The sequence below is a fragment of the Symphalangus syndactylus genome, chromosome 18 (genome assembly GCF_028878055.3).
Source record: "Symphalangus syndactylus isolate Jambi chromosome 18, NHGRI_mSymSyn1-v2.1_pri, whole genome shotgun sequence".
Taxonomy (NCBI): domain Eukaryota; kingdom Metazoa; phylum Chordata; class Mammalia; order Primates; family Hylobatidae; genus Symphalangus; species Symphalangus syndactylus.
Window position 1 is genome coordinate 54,504,444 of NC_072440.2, and position 14,997 is coordinate 54,519,440.

The 14,997-nt window shown below is 45.9% G+C and overlaps 1 protein-coding gene across 17 annotated transcripts in view; it reads left to right on the plus strand.

The window, feature by feature from the left end:
- The window catches only part of LOC129467824 (multidrug resistance-associated protein 1-like), a 94,584-nt gene that overhangs the window by 10,546 nt on the left and 69,041 nt on the right, over positions 1-14,997 (plus strand). For 14 of the 17 annotated variants that reach the window (XR_010116918.1, XR_010116917.1, XR_010116916.1 and 11 more), the window contains 3 exons: positions 8,212-8,439; positions 9,611-9,788; positions 11,909-12,070. Coding sequence is in view for 13 of the 17 variants with exons in the window: in XM_063622667.1 (XP_063478737.1) it covers positions 8,378-8,439; positions 9,611-9,788; positions 11,909-12,070 (402 nt within the window). In the remaining 4 variants the exon portion in view is untranslated. Of the gene's footprint in view, positions 1-8,211; positions 8,440-9,610; positions 9,789-11,908; positions 12,071-14,997 lie in introns of those variants that run through there. The other 3 variants (XM_055252648.2, XM_055252650.2, XM_063622668.1) reach the window with 3 other exon arrangements.

A 14,997-nucleotide genomic window follows, 5' to 3' on the forward strand; every position in this document is an offset into this window, starting at 1 on the left:
ACAGTGGCTCATGCCCATAATCTCAGCACTTTGGGGGGCCAAGGCAGGCGGATCACTTGAGGTCAGGAGTTCGAGACCAGCTTGGCTAACATGGTGAAACCCTGTCTCTACTAAAAATATAAAAATTAGCCGGGTGTGTGTGGTGGCGCACGCCTGTAATCCCAGCTACTCGGGAGGCTGAGGCAGGAGAATCGCTTGAACCTGGGAGGCGGAGGTTGCAGTGAGTCAAGATCGCACCATTGCACTCCAGCCTGTGTGATAGAGCAAGACTCCATGTCAAAAAAAAAAAAAAAAAAAAAATCCCTGTAAGGTAAAGACTACTTTTTCGGTGACAGCTTTATTGAGATATTCATACACCACACAATTCATGTATGCAGAACATATAGTTCACTGATTTTTAGTGTGTTCATAGAGTTGTGCAGTCATCATCACAGTCAATTTTATTTATTTGCTTTTTTTTTTTTTTTTTTTTTAATTTTTGAACATCCTTTCTTTTTTTTTTTTTTTTATTTTATGTATATCTACTTTTATTATACTTTAGGGTTTTAGGGTACATGTGCACAATGTGCAGGTTTGTTACATATGTATCCATGTGCCATGTTGATTTCCTGCACCCATTAACTCGTCATTTAGCATTAGGTGTATCTCCTAATGCTGTCCCTCCCCCCTCCCCCCACCCCACAACAGTCCCCGGAGCGTGATGTTCCCCTTCCTGTGTCCATGAGTTCTCATTGTTCAATTCCCACCTATGAGTGAGAACATGCGGTGTTTGGTTTTTTGTCCTTGTGATAGTTTACTGAGAATGATGTTTTCCAGTTTCATCCATGTCCCTACAAAGGACACGAACTCATCATTTTTTATGGCTGCATAGTATTCCATGGTGTATATGTGCCACATTTTCTTAATCCAGTCTATCGTTGTTGGACATTTGGGTTGGTTCCAACTCTTTGCTATTGTGAATAGTGCCGCAATAAACATACGTGTGCATGTGTCTTTATAGCAGCATGATTTATAGTCCTTTGGGTATATACCCAGTAATGGGATGGCTGGGTCAAATGGTATTTCTAGTTCGAGATCCCTGAGGAATCGCCACACTGACTTCCACAATGGTTGAACTAGTTTACAGTCCCACCAACAGTGTAAAAGTGTTCCTATTTCTCCACATCCTCTCCAGCACCTGTTGTTTCCTGATTTTTTAATGATGGCCATTCTAACTGGTGTGAGATGGTATCTCACTGTGGTTTTGATTTGCATTTCTCTGATGGCCAGTGATGAGGAGCATTTCTTCATGTGTTTTTTGGCTGCATAAATGTCTTCTTTTGAGAAGTGTCTGTTCATGTCCTCTGCCCACTTTTTGATGGGGTTGTTTGTTTTTTTCTTGTAAATTTGTTTGAGTTCATTGTAGATTCTGGATATTAGCCCTTTGTCAGATGAGTAGGTTGCAAAAATTTTCTCCCATTGTGTAGGTTGCCTGTTCACTCTGATGATAGTTTCTTTTGCTGTGCAGAAGCTCTTTAGTTTAATGAGATCCCATTTGTCGATTTTGGCTTTTGTTGCCATTGCTTTTGGTGTTTTAGACATGAAGTCCTTGCCCACGCCTATGTCCTGAATGGTATTGCCTAGGTTTTCTTGTAGGATTTTAATGGTTTTAGGTCTAACATATAAGTCTTTAATCCATCTTGAATTAATTTTTGTATAAGGTGTAAGGAAGGGATCCAGTTGCAGCTTTCTACATATGGCTAGCCAGTTTTCCCAGCACCATTTATTAAATAGGGAATCCTTTCTCCATTTCTTGTTTTTGTCAGGTTTGTCAAAGATCAGATAGTTGTAGCTATGCGGCATCATTTCTGAGGGCTCTGTTCTGTTCCATTGATCTATGTCTCTGTTGTGGTACCAGTACCATGCTGTTTTGGTTACTGTAGCCTTGTAGTATAGTTTAAAGTCAGGTAGCGTGATGCCTCCAGCTTTGTTCTTTTGGCTTAGGATTGACTTGGCGATACGGGCTCTTTTTTGGTTCCATATGAACTTTAAAGTAGTTTTTTCCAATTCTGTGAAGAAAGTCATTGGTAGCTTCATGGGGATGGCATTGAATCTATAAATTACCTTGGGCAGTATGGCCATTTTCACGATATTGATTCTTCCAACCCATGAGCATGGAATGTTCTTCCATTTGTTTGTATCCTCTTTTATTTCATTGAGCAGTGGTTTGTAGTTCTCCTTGAAGAGGTCCTTCACATCCCTGGTAAGTTGGATTCCTAGGTATTTTATTCTCTTTGAAGCAATTGTGAATGGGAGTTCACTCATGATTTGGCTCTCTGTTTGTCTGTTATTGGTGTACAAGAATGCTTGTGATTTTTGTACATTAATTTTGTATCCTGAGACTTTGCTGAAGTTGCTAATCAGCTTAAGGAGATTTTGGGCTGAGACAATGGGGTTTTCTAGATATACAATCATGTCATCTGCAAACAGGGACAATTTGACTTCCTCTTTTCCTAATTGAATACCCTTTATTTCCTTCTCCTGCCTGATTGCTCTGGCCAGAACTTCCAGCACTATGTTGAATAGTAGCGGTGAGAGAGGGCATCCCTGTCTTGTGCCAGTTTTGAGAGGGAATGCTTCCAGTTTTTGCCCATTCAGTATGATATTGGCTGTGGGTTTGTTGTAGATAGCTCTTATTATTTTGAGATACGTCCCATCAATACCTAATTTATTGAGAGTTTTTAGCATGAAGGGTTGTTGAATTTTGTCAAAGGCCTTTTCTGCATCTATTGAGATAATCATGTGGTTTTTGTCTTTGGTTCTGTTTATATGCTGGATTACATTTATTGATTTGCGTATGTTGAACCAGCCTTGCATCCCAGGGATGAAGCCCACTTGATCATGGTGGATAAGCTTTTTGATGTGCTGCTGGATTCGGTTTGCCAGTATTTTATTGAGGATTTTTGCATCAATGTTCATCAAGGATATTGGTCTGAAATTCTCTTTTTTGGTTATGTCTCTGCCAGGTTTTGGTATCAGGACGATGCTGGCTTCGTAAAATGTGTTAGGGAGGATTCCCTCTTTTTCTATCGATTGGAATAGTTTCAGAAGGAATGGTACCAGTTCCTCCTTGTACCTCTGGTAGAATTCAGCTGTGAATCCATCAGGTCCTGGACTCTTTTTGGTTGGTAAGCTATTGATTATTGCCACAATTTCAGAACCTGTTATTGGTCTATTCAGAGATTCAACTTCTTCCTGGTTTAGTCTTGGGAGGGTGTATTTGTCGAGGAATTTATCCATTTCTTCCAGATTTTCTAGTTTATTTGCATAGAGGTGTTTGTAGTATTCTCTGATGGTAGATTGTATTTCTGTGGGATCGGTGGTGATATCCCCTTTTTCGTTTTTTATTGCATCTATTTGATTCTTCTCTCTTTTCTTCTTTATTAGTCTTGCTAGCGGTCCATCAATTTTGTTGATCTTTTCGAAAAACCAGCTCCTAGATTCATTAATTTTTTGAAGGGTTTTTTGTGTCTCTATTTCCTTCAGTTCTGCTCTGATTTTAGTTATTTCTAGCCTTCTGCTAGCTTTTGAATGTGTTTGCTCTTGCTTTTCTAGTTCTTTTAATTGTGATGTTAGGGTGTCAATTTTGGATCTTTCCTGCTTTCTCTTGTGGGCATTTAGTGCTATAAATTTCCCTCTACACACTGCTTTGAACGTGTCCCAGAGATTCTGGTATGTTGTGTCTTTGTTCTCGTTGGTTTCAAAGAACATCTTTATTTCTGCCTTCATTTCATTATGTACCCAATAGTCATTCAGGAGCAGGTTGTTCAGTTTCCATGTAGTTGAGCGGTTTTGACTGAGTTTCTTAATCCTGAGTTCTAGTTTGATTGCACTGTGGTCTGAGAGACAGTTTGTTATAATCTCTGTTCTTTTACATTTGCTGAGAAGAGCTTTACTTCCAACTATGTGGTCAATTTTGGAATAGGTGTGGTGTGGTGCTGAAAAAAATGTATATTCTGTTGATTTGGGGTGGAGAGTTCTGTAGATGTCTATTAGGTCCACTTTATGTAGAGCTGAGTTCAATTCCTGGATATCCTTGTTAACTTTCTGTCTCGTTGATCTGTCTAATGCTGACAGTGGGGTGTTAAAATCTCCCATTATTATTGTGTGGGAGTTTAAGTCCCTTTGTAGGTCACTGAGGACTTGCTTTATGAATCTGGGTGCTCCTGTGTTGGGTGCATATATATTTAGGATAGTTAGCTCTTCTTGTTGAATTGATCCCTTTACCATTATGTAATGGCCTTCTTTGTCTCTTTTGATCTTTGTTGGTTTAAAGTCTATTTTATCAGAGACTAGGATTGCAACCCCTGCCTTTTTTTGTTTTCCAGTTGCTTGATAGATCTTCCTCCATCCCTTTATTTTGAGTCTATGTGTGTCTCTGCACGTGAGATGGATTTCCTGAATACAGCACACTGATGGGTCCTGACTCCTTATCCAGTTTGCCAGTCTGTGTCTTTTGATTGGAGCATTTAGCCCATTGACATTTAACGTGAATATTGTTATGTGTGAATCTGATCCTGTCATTATGATGTTAGTTGGTTATTTTGCTCGTTAGTTGCTATAGTTTCTTCCTAGCCTCGATGGTCTTTACAATTTGGCATGTTTTTGCAGGGGCTGGTACCGGTTGTTCCTTTCCATGTTTAGTGCTTCCTTCAGGAGCTCTTTTAGGGCAGGCCTGGTGGTGACAAAATCACTCAGCGTTTGCTTGTCTGTAAAGTATTTTATTTCTCCTTCACTTATGAAGCTTAGTTTGGCGGGATAGGAAATTCTGGGTTGAAAATTCTTTTCTTTAAGAATGTTGAATATCGGCCCCCACTCTCTTCTGGCTTGTAGAGTTTCTGCTGAGAGATCAGCTGTTAGTCTGATGGGCTTCCCTTTGTGGGTAACCCGACCTTTCTCTCTGGCTGCCCTTAACATTTTTTCCTTCATTTCCACTTTGGTGAATCTGACAATTATGTGTCTTGGAGTTGCCCTTCTCGAGGAGTATCTTTGTGGCGTTCTCTGTATTTCCTGAATCTGAATGCTGGCCTGCCTTGCTAGATTGGGGAAGTTCTCCTGGATAATATCTTGCAGAGTGTTTTCCAACTTGGTTCCATTCTCCCCATCATTTTCAGGTACACCAATCAGACGTAGGTTTGGTCTTTTCACATAGTCCCAAATTTCTTGGAGGCTTTGTTCATTTCTTTTTATTCTTTTTTCTCTAAACTCCCCTTCTCTCTTCATTTCATTCATTTCATCTTCTATCAGCGATACCCTTTCTTCCAGTTGATCGCATCTGCTACTGAGGCTTCTGCATTCTTCGCGTAGTTCTCGAAACTTGGCTTTCAGCTCCATCATCTCCTTGAAGCCCTTCTCTCCATTGGTTATTCTAGTTATCCATTCTTCTAATTTTTTTTCAAAGTTTTTAACTTCTTTGCTATTGTTTTGAATTTCCTCTCGTAGCTCAGAGTAGTTTGATCGTCTGAAGCCTTCTTCTCTCAACTCATCAAAGTCATCCTCCATCCAGCTTTGTTCCGTTGCTGGTGAGGAACTGCGTTCCTTTGGAGGAGGAGAGGTGCTCTGTTTTTTAGAGTTTCCAGTTTTTTTGGTCTGTTTTTTCCCCATCTTTGTGGTTTTGTCTACTTTTTGTCTTCGATGATGGTGATGTACAGATGGGTTTTTGGTGTGGATGTCCTTTCTGTTTGTTAATTTTCCTTCTACCAGACAAGACCCTCAGCTGCAGGTCTGTTGGAGTTTACTAGAGGTCCACTCCAGACCCTGTTTGGCTGTGTGTCAGCACCGGTGGCTGCAGAACAGCGGATTTTCGTGAGACCACAAATTCAGCTGTCTGATAGTTCCTCTGAAAGTTTTGTCTCAGAGGAGTACCCGGTTGAATGAGGTGTCAGTCTGTCCCACTGGTGGGGTGCCTCCCAGTTAGGCTGCTCAGGGGTGAGGGACCCACTTTAGGAGGCAGTCTGTCCGTTCTCAGATCTCCAGCTGCGTGCTGGGAGAACCACTACTCTCTTCAAAGCTGTCAGTCAGACAGGGACATTTAAGGCTGTGGAGGTTCTCGCTGAGTTTTTGGTTGTCTGTGTCCTGCCCCCAGAGGTGGAGCCTACAGAGGCAGGCAGGCCTCCTTGAGCTGTGGTGGGCTCCACCCAGTTCGAGCTTCCTGGCTGCTTTGTTTACCTAAGCAAGCCTGGGCAATGGCGGGCGCCCCTCCCCCAGCCTCGTTGCTGCCTTGCAGCTTGATCTCAGACTGCTGTGCTAGCAATCAGCAAGACTCTGTGGGCATAGGACCCTCCGAGCCAGGTGCCGGACACAATCTCCTAGTGTGCCGTTTTCCAGGCCCGTTGGAAAAGCGCAGTATTAGGACGGGACTGACCCGATATTCCAGGTGCCGTCTGTTTTCCCTTTCTTTGACTAGGAAAGGGAACTCCCTGACCCCTTGCGCTTCCCGAGTGAGGCAATGCCTCGCCCTGCTTCGGCTCGCGCACAGTGCGCTTCACCGACTGTCCTGAACCCACTGTTAGGCACTCCCTAGTGAGATGAAACCGGTACCTCAAGCAGAAATGCAGAAATCACCCGTCTTCTGTGTCGCTGGGGCTGGGAGCTGGAGACCGGAGCTGTTCCTATTCGGCCATCTTGGCTCCACCCTCCTATTTATTTGCTTTTTAAGACAGAGTCTTGCTCTGGTGCCGAGGCTGGAGTGCAGTGGTACATCCTCGGCTCATTGCAACCTCGTCCTCCTCCTGAGTTCAAGCGATTCTCCTTCCTCACCCTCCCAAGTGGCTGGGATTACAGGCAACCGCCACCACGCCTGGCTAATTTTTTTTATTTTTAGTAGAGACGAGGTTTTGCCATGTTGGTCGGGCTGTTCTCAAACTGCTGACCTCAAGTGATCCACCTGCCTTGGCCTCCCGAAGTCCTGAGATTACAGGCATGAACCACTGCACCCAGTCAAAAAAAAAAATCTTTTTTTAGAAATAGAGTCTTGCTATGTTGCCCTAGCTGGCTGGACTCCTTTTTTTTGTTTTGCATTGAGCTATATATGCCTATCCCTTTGCCTGTCTTGATGATTTTTTTTTTTTTTTTTTTTGAGACCGAGTCTTTTTGCCCAGGCTAGAGTGCAATGGTGTGGTCTCAGCTCACCACAACCTCCACCTCCCGGGTTCAAGCGATTCTCCTGCCTCAGTCTCCCAAGTAGCTGGGATTACAGGTATGCGCCACCATGCCCAGCTAATTTTGTACTTTTAGTAGAGATGAGGTTTCTCCGTGTTGGTCAGGCTGGTCTTGAACCTCCTGACCTGGGCCTCCCATAGTGCTGGGATTACAGGCGTGAGCCACCGCACCCAGCCTATTGTTGTTCTTTCTTTTTGAGATGGAGTTTTGCTCTGTCACCCAGGCTGGAGTGCAATGGTGTGATCTCGGCTGATGGCAACCTCCACCTCCCAGGTTCAAGTAATTCTCCTGCCTCAGCCTCCCAAGTAGCTGGGATTACAGGCACCTGCCACCATGCCTGGCTAATTTTTGTATGTTTAGTAGAGATGGGATTTCACTATGTTGGTCGGGCTGGTCTCAAATTCCTGACCCTAAATGATCCACCCACCTTGGCCTCCCAAAGTGCTGGGATTACAGGTGTGAACTACCACTCCCGGCCATGATTGTTATTTTGTATTGTTTTGAAATCAGGAAGTGTGAATCCTCCAACTTGGTTCTTATTTTTCACGATTGTTCTGGCTGCTCTGGATCCTTGAGTTTCCACGTGAATTTTAGAGTTAGCTCATAATTTCTACCTGGCAGCCAGCTGGGCTTTTGATGGGGATTGCCTTGACTCTAGATCAGTTTGGAGCCATCAGTTTTCTAAGTCTTTAACTTATTCAACTCGTTTAATCTTACCTACCTTGGAGGTAGGTCCTACTTTTATCCTCATTTCACAGAGGAGGAAACTGAGGCCCAGAGAGCTTAAGGACCTTGCCTGAAGCCACGCAGCTGGCCAGTGGCCAAGCCAGACCTTGAGCCGGTGGCTCTAGAGCACGTGTTTATAACCACTGTGCTGAGCTGCCTCTCTCCCTGGGCTTGTTGTCTTTGACTCTGCCTTCCCTGAAGGGTGACATTCCCTGGCCATGTCCCTGTGGTAGGGGGCTGCATCTCTGGCAGACCCCACAACAGCTTCACCTCCTTGTGTTCCAGGCAGCCGGTGAAGGTCGTGTACTCCTCCAAGGATCCTGCCCAGCCGAAAGAGAGTTCCAAGGTGGATGCGAATGAGGAGGTGGAGGCTTTGATTGTCAAGTCCCCACAGGAGTGGAACCCCTCCCTGTTTAAGGTGTTATACAAGACCTTTGGGCCCTACTTCCTCATGAGCTTCTTCTTTAAGGCCATCCACCACCTGATGATGTTTTCCGGGCGGCAGATCTTAAAGTAAGACCCCCCTTCCCTCCCAGGTGGGCTCCATTTTCCCTCCTTGGATTTGATCTTTCATTTGCATCAGTCATAACCCTGGGGTCATGCTGTGTCCTGAAGTGGGCTCATAGCCAGATGTCTCCATTTTTACTTTAGCTTTTTTGAAAATAATAGAGACAGGGTCTTGCTTTGTTGGTCAGGCTGGTCTCGAGCTCCTGACTTCAGGCAATCCTCCTGCCTCGGCCTCCCAAAGTGCTGGGATTGCAGATGTGAGCCACGGTCACTGCCTAGCTTTGCTTTATGCTTTACTTAATTACCATATTAGTGAAGACCACTTCGTTTGCAAGTAACAGAAACCCACTAGGCTCCCCTGAAACCCAAATGGGGAGGATATGGCACTGTCTTGGGAAACCAAGAGCAAGGAAATGCCAGGAGATCTCATGAAAAAACTGCAATCAGGGTTGGGCGCAGTGGCTCTTGCCTGTAATCCCAGCACTTTGGGAGGCCTAGGCAGGAAGATCACCTGAGGTCAGGAGGTCAAGACCAGCCTGGCCAACATGGCAAAACCATCTGCTAAAAATACAAAAATTAGCCGGGCATGGTGGCGCATGCCTGTAATCCCAGCTACTCAGGAGGCTGAGGCATAAGAATTGCTTGAACCCAGGAGGCAGAGGTTACAGCAAGCTAAGATCACATCACTGAACTCCAGCCTTGGCGACAGAGCAAGACTTTGTCTCAAAAAAAAAAAAGCAAAGAATAAAACAAACAAACAACAACACAACAACAACAAAAACTGCAACCAGGAACCAGGGAGTCAGAAAGGAGGTTGCTTCTCTCCTCCCTGGCTCTCTGCTGCTCTGTGACTCGGGGGCTACACATTCATTCTCTTTTTCCTCCCTACCTCTTTACCTCGTGTTCCCTATGCAATTCCTTTGGGTGACTTGCTGGTGATGAGATAGAGCTAGAACAATTAGTGCACAACCCCAAGGCAGAGGCCTCTTTTATGAGCAGTTTGGGCCACCTGTACAGCCAGATCACCACTGTGGACTTGTTTTTCCGTCTGTGAAATTGAAGTGATAGTGTCTAGCTCGTCTGGCTCAGGAGAAAGTTGCAGTGCCAACACTGAAGCTCTTTTCCTTGCTCCCATGTGTCACAAGGCATTCCAGGCCCTCTCTTTGCTCCTTTGCAGGTTGCTCATCAAGTTTGTGAATGACACGAAGGCCCCAGACTGGCAGGGCTACTTCTACACCGTGCTGCTGTTCATCACTGCCTGCCTGCAGACCCTCGTGCTGCACCAGTACTTCCACATCTGCTTCGTCAGTGGCATGAGGATCAAGACCGCTGTCATTGGGGCTGTCTATCGGAAGGTAGGGGGCGCTGTGCCATTGGCATGTGGCCCGACTTCCACATCCCCTCCTGCAGCCCTGGGTTACTCTGGGGGCCAGCGTGGGGATTTCCAGCCCAGCTTCTGGAGCAGTAGGATGAGAGTAGCTTCCGTGACCTTAGGTGGCCGGGACAGTGCACATCAGGCATTGTACATTAGGAAAGCGGATTTCAAGGGTTGACGTGTAGATGTCGTTATGTATCAGCTGTGGGTAATTGAGTTTCTTAGCTGGATCGGTGGCCCTTGATGTGGGGAAATCCAAGTTTGGATCCTCATTCTGCTGTTAACGTTCTGTGTTTCAGCTTGTTGTCACTTATTTTTTTTTTTTCTTTTTTTGAGGCCAAGTCTCACTCTCCCCCAGACTGGAGTGCAGTGGCATGATCTTGGCTCACTGCAACTTCCGCCTCCTGAGTTCAAGCGATTCTTCTGCCTCAGCCTCCTGAGTAGCTGGGACTACAGGCGCCTCCCACCACGACCGGCTAATTTTTGTATTTTTAGTAGAGACACGGTTTCGCCATGTTGGCCAGGCTGATCTTGAACTGCTGACCTCAGGTGATCCGCCTGCCTCAGCCTCCCAAAGTGCTGGGATTTCAGGCATGAGCCACCACGCCCAGCCTGTTGTCACTCTTAATTTGAACTGAGCAGGTGGCACATTCCTTGCATGATAAGAGTATGTAGCAGGCGTTTGTGTACATCCAATTTCAAAGGAACCAAATTACCTTCTTGATCCCTATACATTATTTTTTTTTTGTCTTGAGGTCAAGGAAACTGCTTGGCTCCTAGGTTAGGAAGAGATAGTCTTTCAGGTACTTGATGGACTAGAGGAGTGATTCTCAGGCCTGTCTGTGAATTAGACTCACCTGGGGAACTTAAACTGATGTAGGCCAGGCACTGTAGCGCCTTCCTGTAATCCGAGCAGTTTGGGAGACCAAGGTGGAGGAGTCATTTGAGGCTGACTTTCAATACCAGCCTGGTGAATATAGCAAGACCCTGGCTGTGCAGAAAATAAAAGAAAAATTAGCCTGGTATGGTGGTGTGCACCTGTAGTCCCATCTACTCAGGAGGTTGAGTTAAAAGAATCACTTGAGCCCCGGAGTTGGAGGCTGCAGTGAGTCCTGATAGCATCCTTGCATTCCGGCCTGTGTGACAGAATGAGACCCTGTCTCAAAAAACAAAAAAACTTCCTGACACGTAGGTTGCGCCAGACCAGTGAAATTGAGCATGCTGAGGTTGCACCCAGGTGTCATTGTTTTTATTTTTTATTTATTTTTATTTTTTGAGATAGGTTCTCGCTCTGTCACCCAGGCTGGAGTGCAGTGGCACGATCTTGGCTCACTGCAGCCTCCACCTCCCGGGCTCAAACGATCCTGCCACCTGAGCCCCCCACGTAGCTGGGACCAGAGGCATGCGCCACCATGCCTGCTAATGTCTTAGTGTTTTTAAAACTCACCAGATGATAGTGTGCAACCGTGTTTGAGGGCTAAGGAGATCTGCCCCCACCAGGGCATGTTTGGCAATATCTGGGGGCATTTTTGGTTGTCCCAACTGGGGGTGAGGGCATGTAGTGGGTTGAGGCCAGGGATGCTGCTAAACATCCTACAGTGCACAAGACAGCCCCCCAAAGAATTATCCGGCCCCAGATGTCAAGAATTCAAAGGCTTAGAGACCCTGGCCCAGACCCTTGGTCCTTCGGTGGGATCTGAGACCAGCAGCATTGGCACAGCCTGGAAGCGTAGAAATGCAGAATCCCAGGCCACACCCCAGACCTGCAGAATCCGAAACAACTCCCACCGAACCACTCTCCCCAAAAAACCCGGCCGCATGTGTGCACATTAAAGCATGCGAAGCCCTGGTTTCGAGGACACCTAGGGTCCCTTGCCAATTGATGAGTTCAAGGTTGCGAGGCAGTGAGCACCGTGGATAAGAATGTGGGCTTTGAGATGACACAGGCGTCCTGGACAGACAGACAGGTCGGGAGGGGAGGAGCAGAGATCTGTGGCATATCTGCCCCTGAGAGTCTCTTTCCTCTCTGTGGGTCTGGAGGGAGAGTCAGGCCTCTTCACCTGCCACACTCACCCACCTTCCCTCTCCTTTGTCCCACAGGCCCTGGTGATCACCAATTCAGCCAGAAAATCCTCCATGGTCGGGGAGATCATCAACCTCATGTCTGTGGACGCTCAGAGGTTCATGGACTTGGCCACGTACATTAACATGATCTGGTCAGCCCCCCTGCAAGTCATCCTTGCTGTCTACCTCCTGTGGCTGGTGTGTGTTTGACGCCGTTTCCCTTTGCATGCAGGGAGGAACTTCTATGTGTGGGCAGTGGGCTGAGGGAGTGGATGTTGATGGTAATGGCATGTATAGCTCCCTGGCCGTTCCGGCTGTTGTTCATATTTTATTTTCCAGCCTGTTAACCAGTTCTTCGGTATTTTGTTCCTTTCCTGAATTGTCAGGTTGATATTCTCCTTGGTGGCATGGCGTTTTCATTTTCTCTTTCCTTGACAGTGTCAGTAATTAATTACCCTACAACGGACACATCATATCTCTCCCCTTGAATCCTCCTAAACACTAACCAGACTCACTTATTCACTAGTCCCTAATTATAGTGGTCAAGATTCTCTCAATTGCAAAGGATATAAATCTATCTTAAAGTAGCCTAAGTGTCTGGGTGCGGTGGCTCACGCCTGTAATCCCAGCACTTTGGGAGGCCAAGGCAGGTGGATCACCTGAGGTCAGGAGTTCGAGACCAGCCTCAATGTGGAGAAACCCCGTCTCTACTAAAAATACAAAATGAGCTGGGCATGGTGGTGCTTGCTTGTAATCCCAGCTACTCGGGAGGCTGAGGCAGGAAATTTGCTTGAACCTGGGAGGCAGAGGTTGTGGTGAGCTGAGATCGGGCCATTGCACTCCAAGCCTGGGCAACCCAGAGTGAAACTCCGTCTCAAAAAGAAAAAAACAAAAACAAAAGTAGCCTAAGTAAATAAAGGGAACTTTGGGACTGCCTGTATCTCAGAAATCTGGGGACTAGCTTCAGGCGTGGATTGATCCAGGAGATCAGGCAATGTTGTCAGTACTCAGTTTCACTCACTCTTTCATCATTTCCTAGCCCTGTTCTCTGAGTTGTCATCATTCTCAGTGGTACTTCCCCACATGGCTCTGTAGCTTTGGGCTGATAGCATCCTGACAGATAAAGGTGCCAGAGAAAAGACAAGGCATAATTTCTCTGCACAGCCAGAGTCAGTCTCAGAGAGCAATCTGATTGGCCTGGCTTGGTCCTATTCACACCCCGAACCAATCACTATGGCCCAGGAGGCAGAGTTCTCTGATTGGCCAGCCTGGGTCACATGTCCTCTCCCATGGCCGAAGACAGGTGATTGACAGCCCTTCCATGTGGAGAGGGAGAGTTCCCAAAATAAAATGATGATAAGCAAAGAGGCTCATAGCACAACACATGCCTTGTGCTTTGCTACCTCTGGATCTTTGCCACGTGCCTTTCCTTCCTTCTTCCTAATTGATGAAAGCCTGCTCATCCCCCAAGGCTGTAACAAACACTACTTCCATTGATTTCCCCTCCCCTCTCAATTAGATGGACTTCTTCTTCTGTTGAATTTTGAATCCCAATAACTTTAGTATAGGAACTCATCTAATAATACTTTCTGAAATAGTTTTGTTTTGTTTTGTTTTTGTTTTGACATGGAGTCGCGCTCTGTTGCCCAGGCTGGAGTGCGGTGTGCCATCTCGGCTCGCTGCAACGTCTGCCGCCCAGGTTCAAGCAATTCTCCTGCCTCAGTCTCCCGAGTAACTGGGACTACAGGCTTACACCACCACGCCCACTAATTTTTTTTTTTTTTTTTTTTTGTATTTTTAGTAGAGACGGTGTTTGACCATGTTGGCTAGGCTGATCTTGAACTCCTGGCTTCAGGTGATCTACCCTCCGTGGTCTCCCAAAGTGTTGGAATTACAGGCGTGAGCCACAGCGCCCAGTCCACTTTCTGAAATAGTTTTTTTTTTGCATGCTCAATGTACTGCCTCCTCTTTCACGGGTAACATGTTAGCTACTTGCAGACATACAGCAGCTGACTTTTGTGTCTTCCGTGGGTACAACCCCAGCAGAGCTTGGTACATAATGGTCACAGCTCAAATTATTATCTGTTATTGAAAGAGAAGGTCTGGGCGAATTGGCTCATGCCTGTGATCTGAACACTTTGGGAGGCTGAGGCAGGTGGATCATGTGAGGCCAGGAGACCAGCCTGGCCAACATGGCAAAAACCCTGTCTCTACTAAAGATATAAACATTAGCCAGGCATGGTGGTGTATGCATATAATCTCAACTACTTGGGTGGCTGAGGCAGGAGAATGGCCTGAATCTGGGAGGCGGAGGTTGCATTGAACTGAGTTTGCGCCACTGCACACCAGCGTGGGCAACAGAGCGAGACTCTGTCTTAAAAAGGAAGAAGAAAAAAATTACTGGTTTATTTGGCTGTAGTTTGCTTTTTTTGTACATTTGTAGAGTAGAAGGTGAGTAAAGTGTTTCTAACAATAGAACTCAGAAAAAACACCAGAATTTAATTATCTAATAGGCTGGGCGCAGATGTAGGTGGCATGAGCCTGTAATCCTAGCACTTTGGGAGGCTGAGGTGGAAGGATTGCTTGAAGCCAGGAGTTTGAGACCAGCCTGGGCAACATAGTGAGACCCTGTCTCTACAAAAAAAAAAAAAAAAAAACTTAGCTGGGTGTGGTGGTACCTACCTGTGGTCCCAGCTACCCTGGAGGCTGAGGCAGGAGGATTGCTTGAGCCTAGGAGTTCAGAGGCTGCAGTGAGCTAGGATCACACCACTGCACCCCTACCTGGGTGACAAGGCAAGACCCTATCTCTAGAAGAAAAAAAAAAAATCTAAATAAATTGTCTTTTCAAGCAGGTGTCTTGGGGAGTCCACTTTCGCAAAAGTGCTACTATGGGAAAAATATTTTTGGAACATTTGTTTTAGAACTGCTTTCAGGATTGGTTTATGAAACATTAAGAAAATTGTCTAACATCACATTTTGTTTTAGATGGTAGTTGCTTGAGCTCAGCACTGTTGATACTTGGGGCCAGACAGTTCTTTGTTGTGAGGGCTGTCTTGTGTTTTTGTTCTTTTTTTTTTTTTTAAGGGACAGAGTCTTGCTCTATTGCCCAGGCTGGAGTGCAGTGG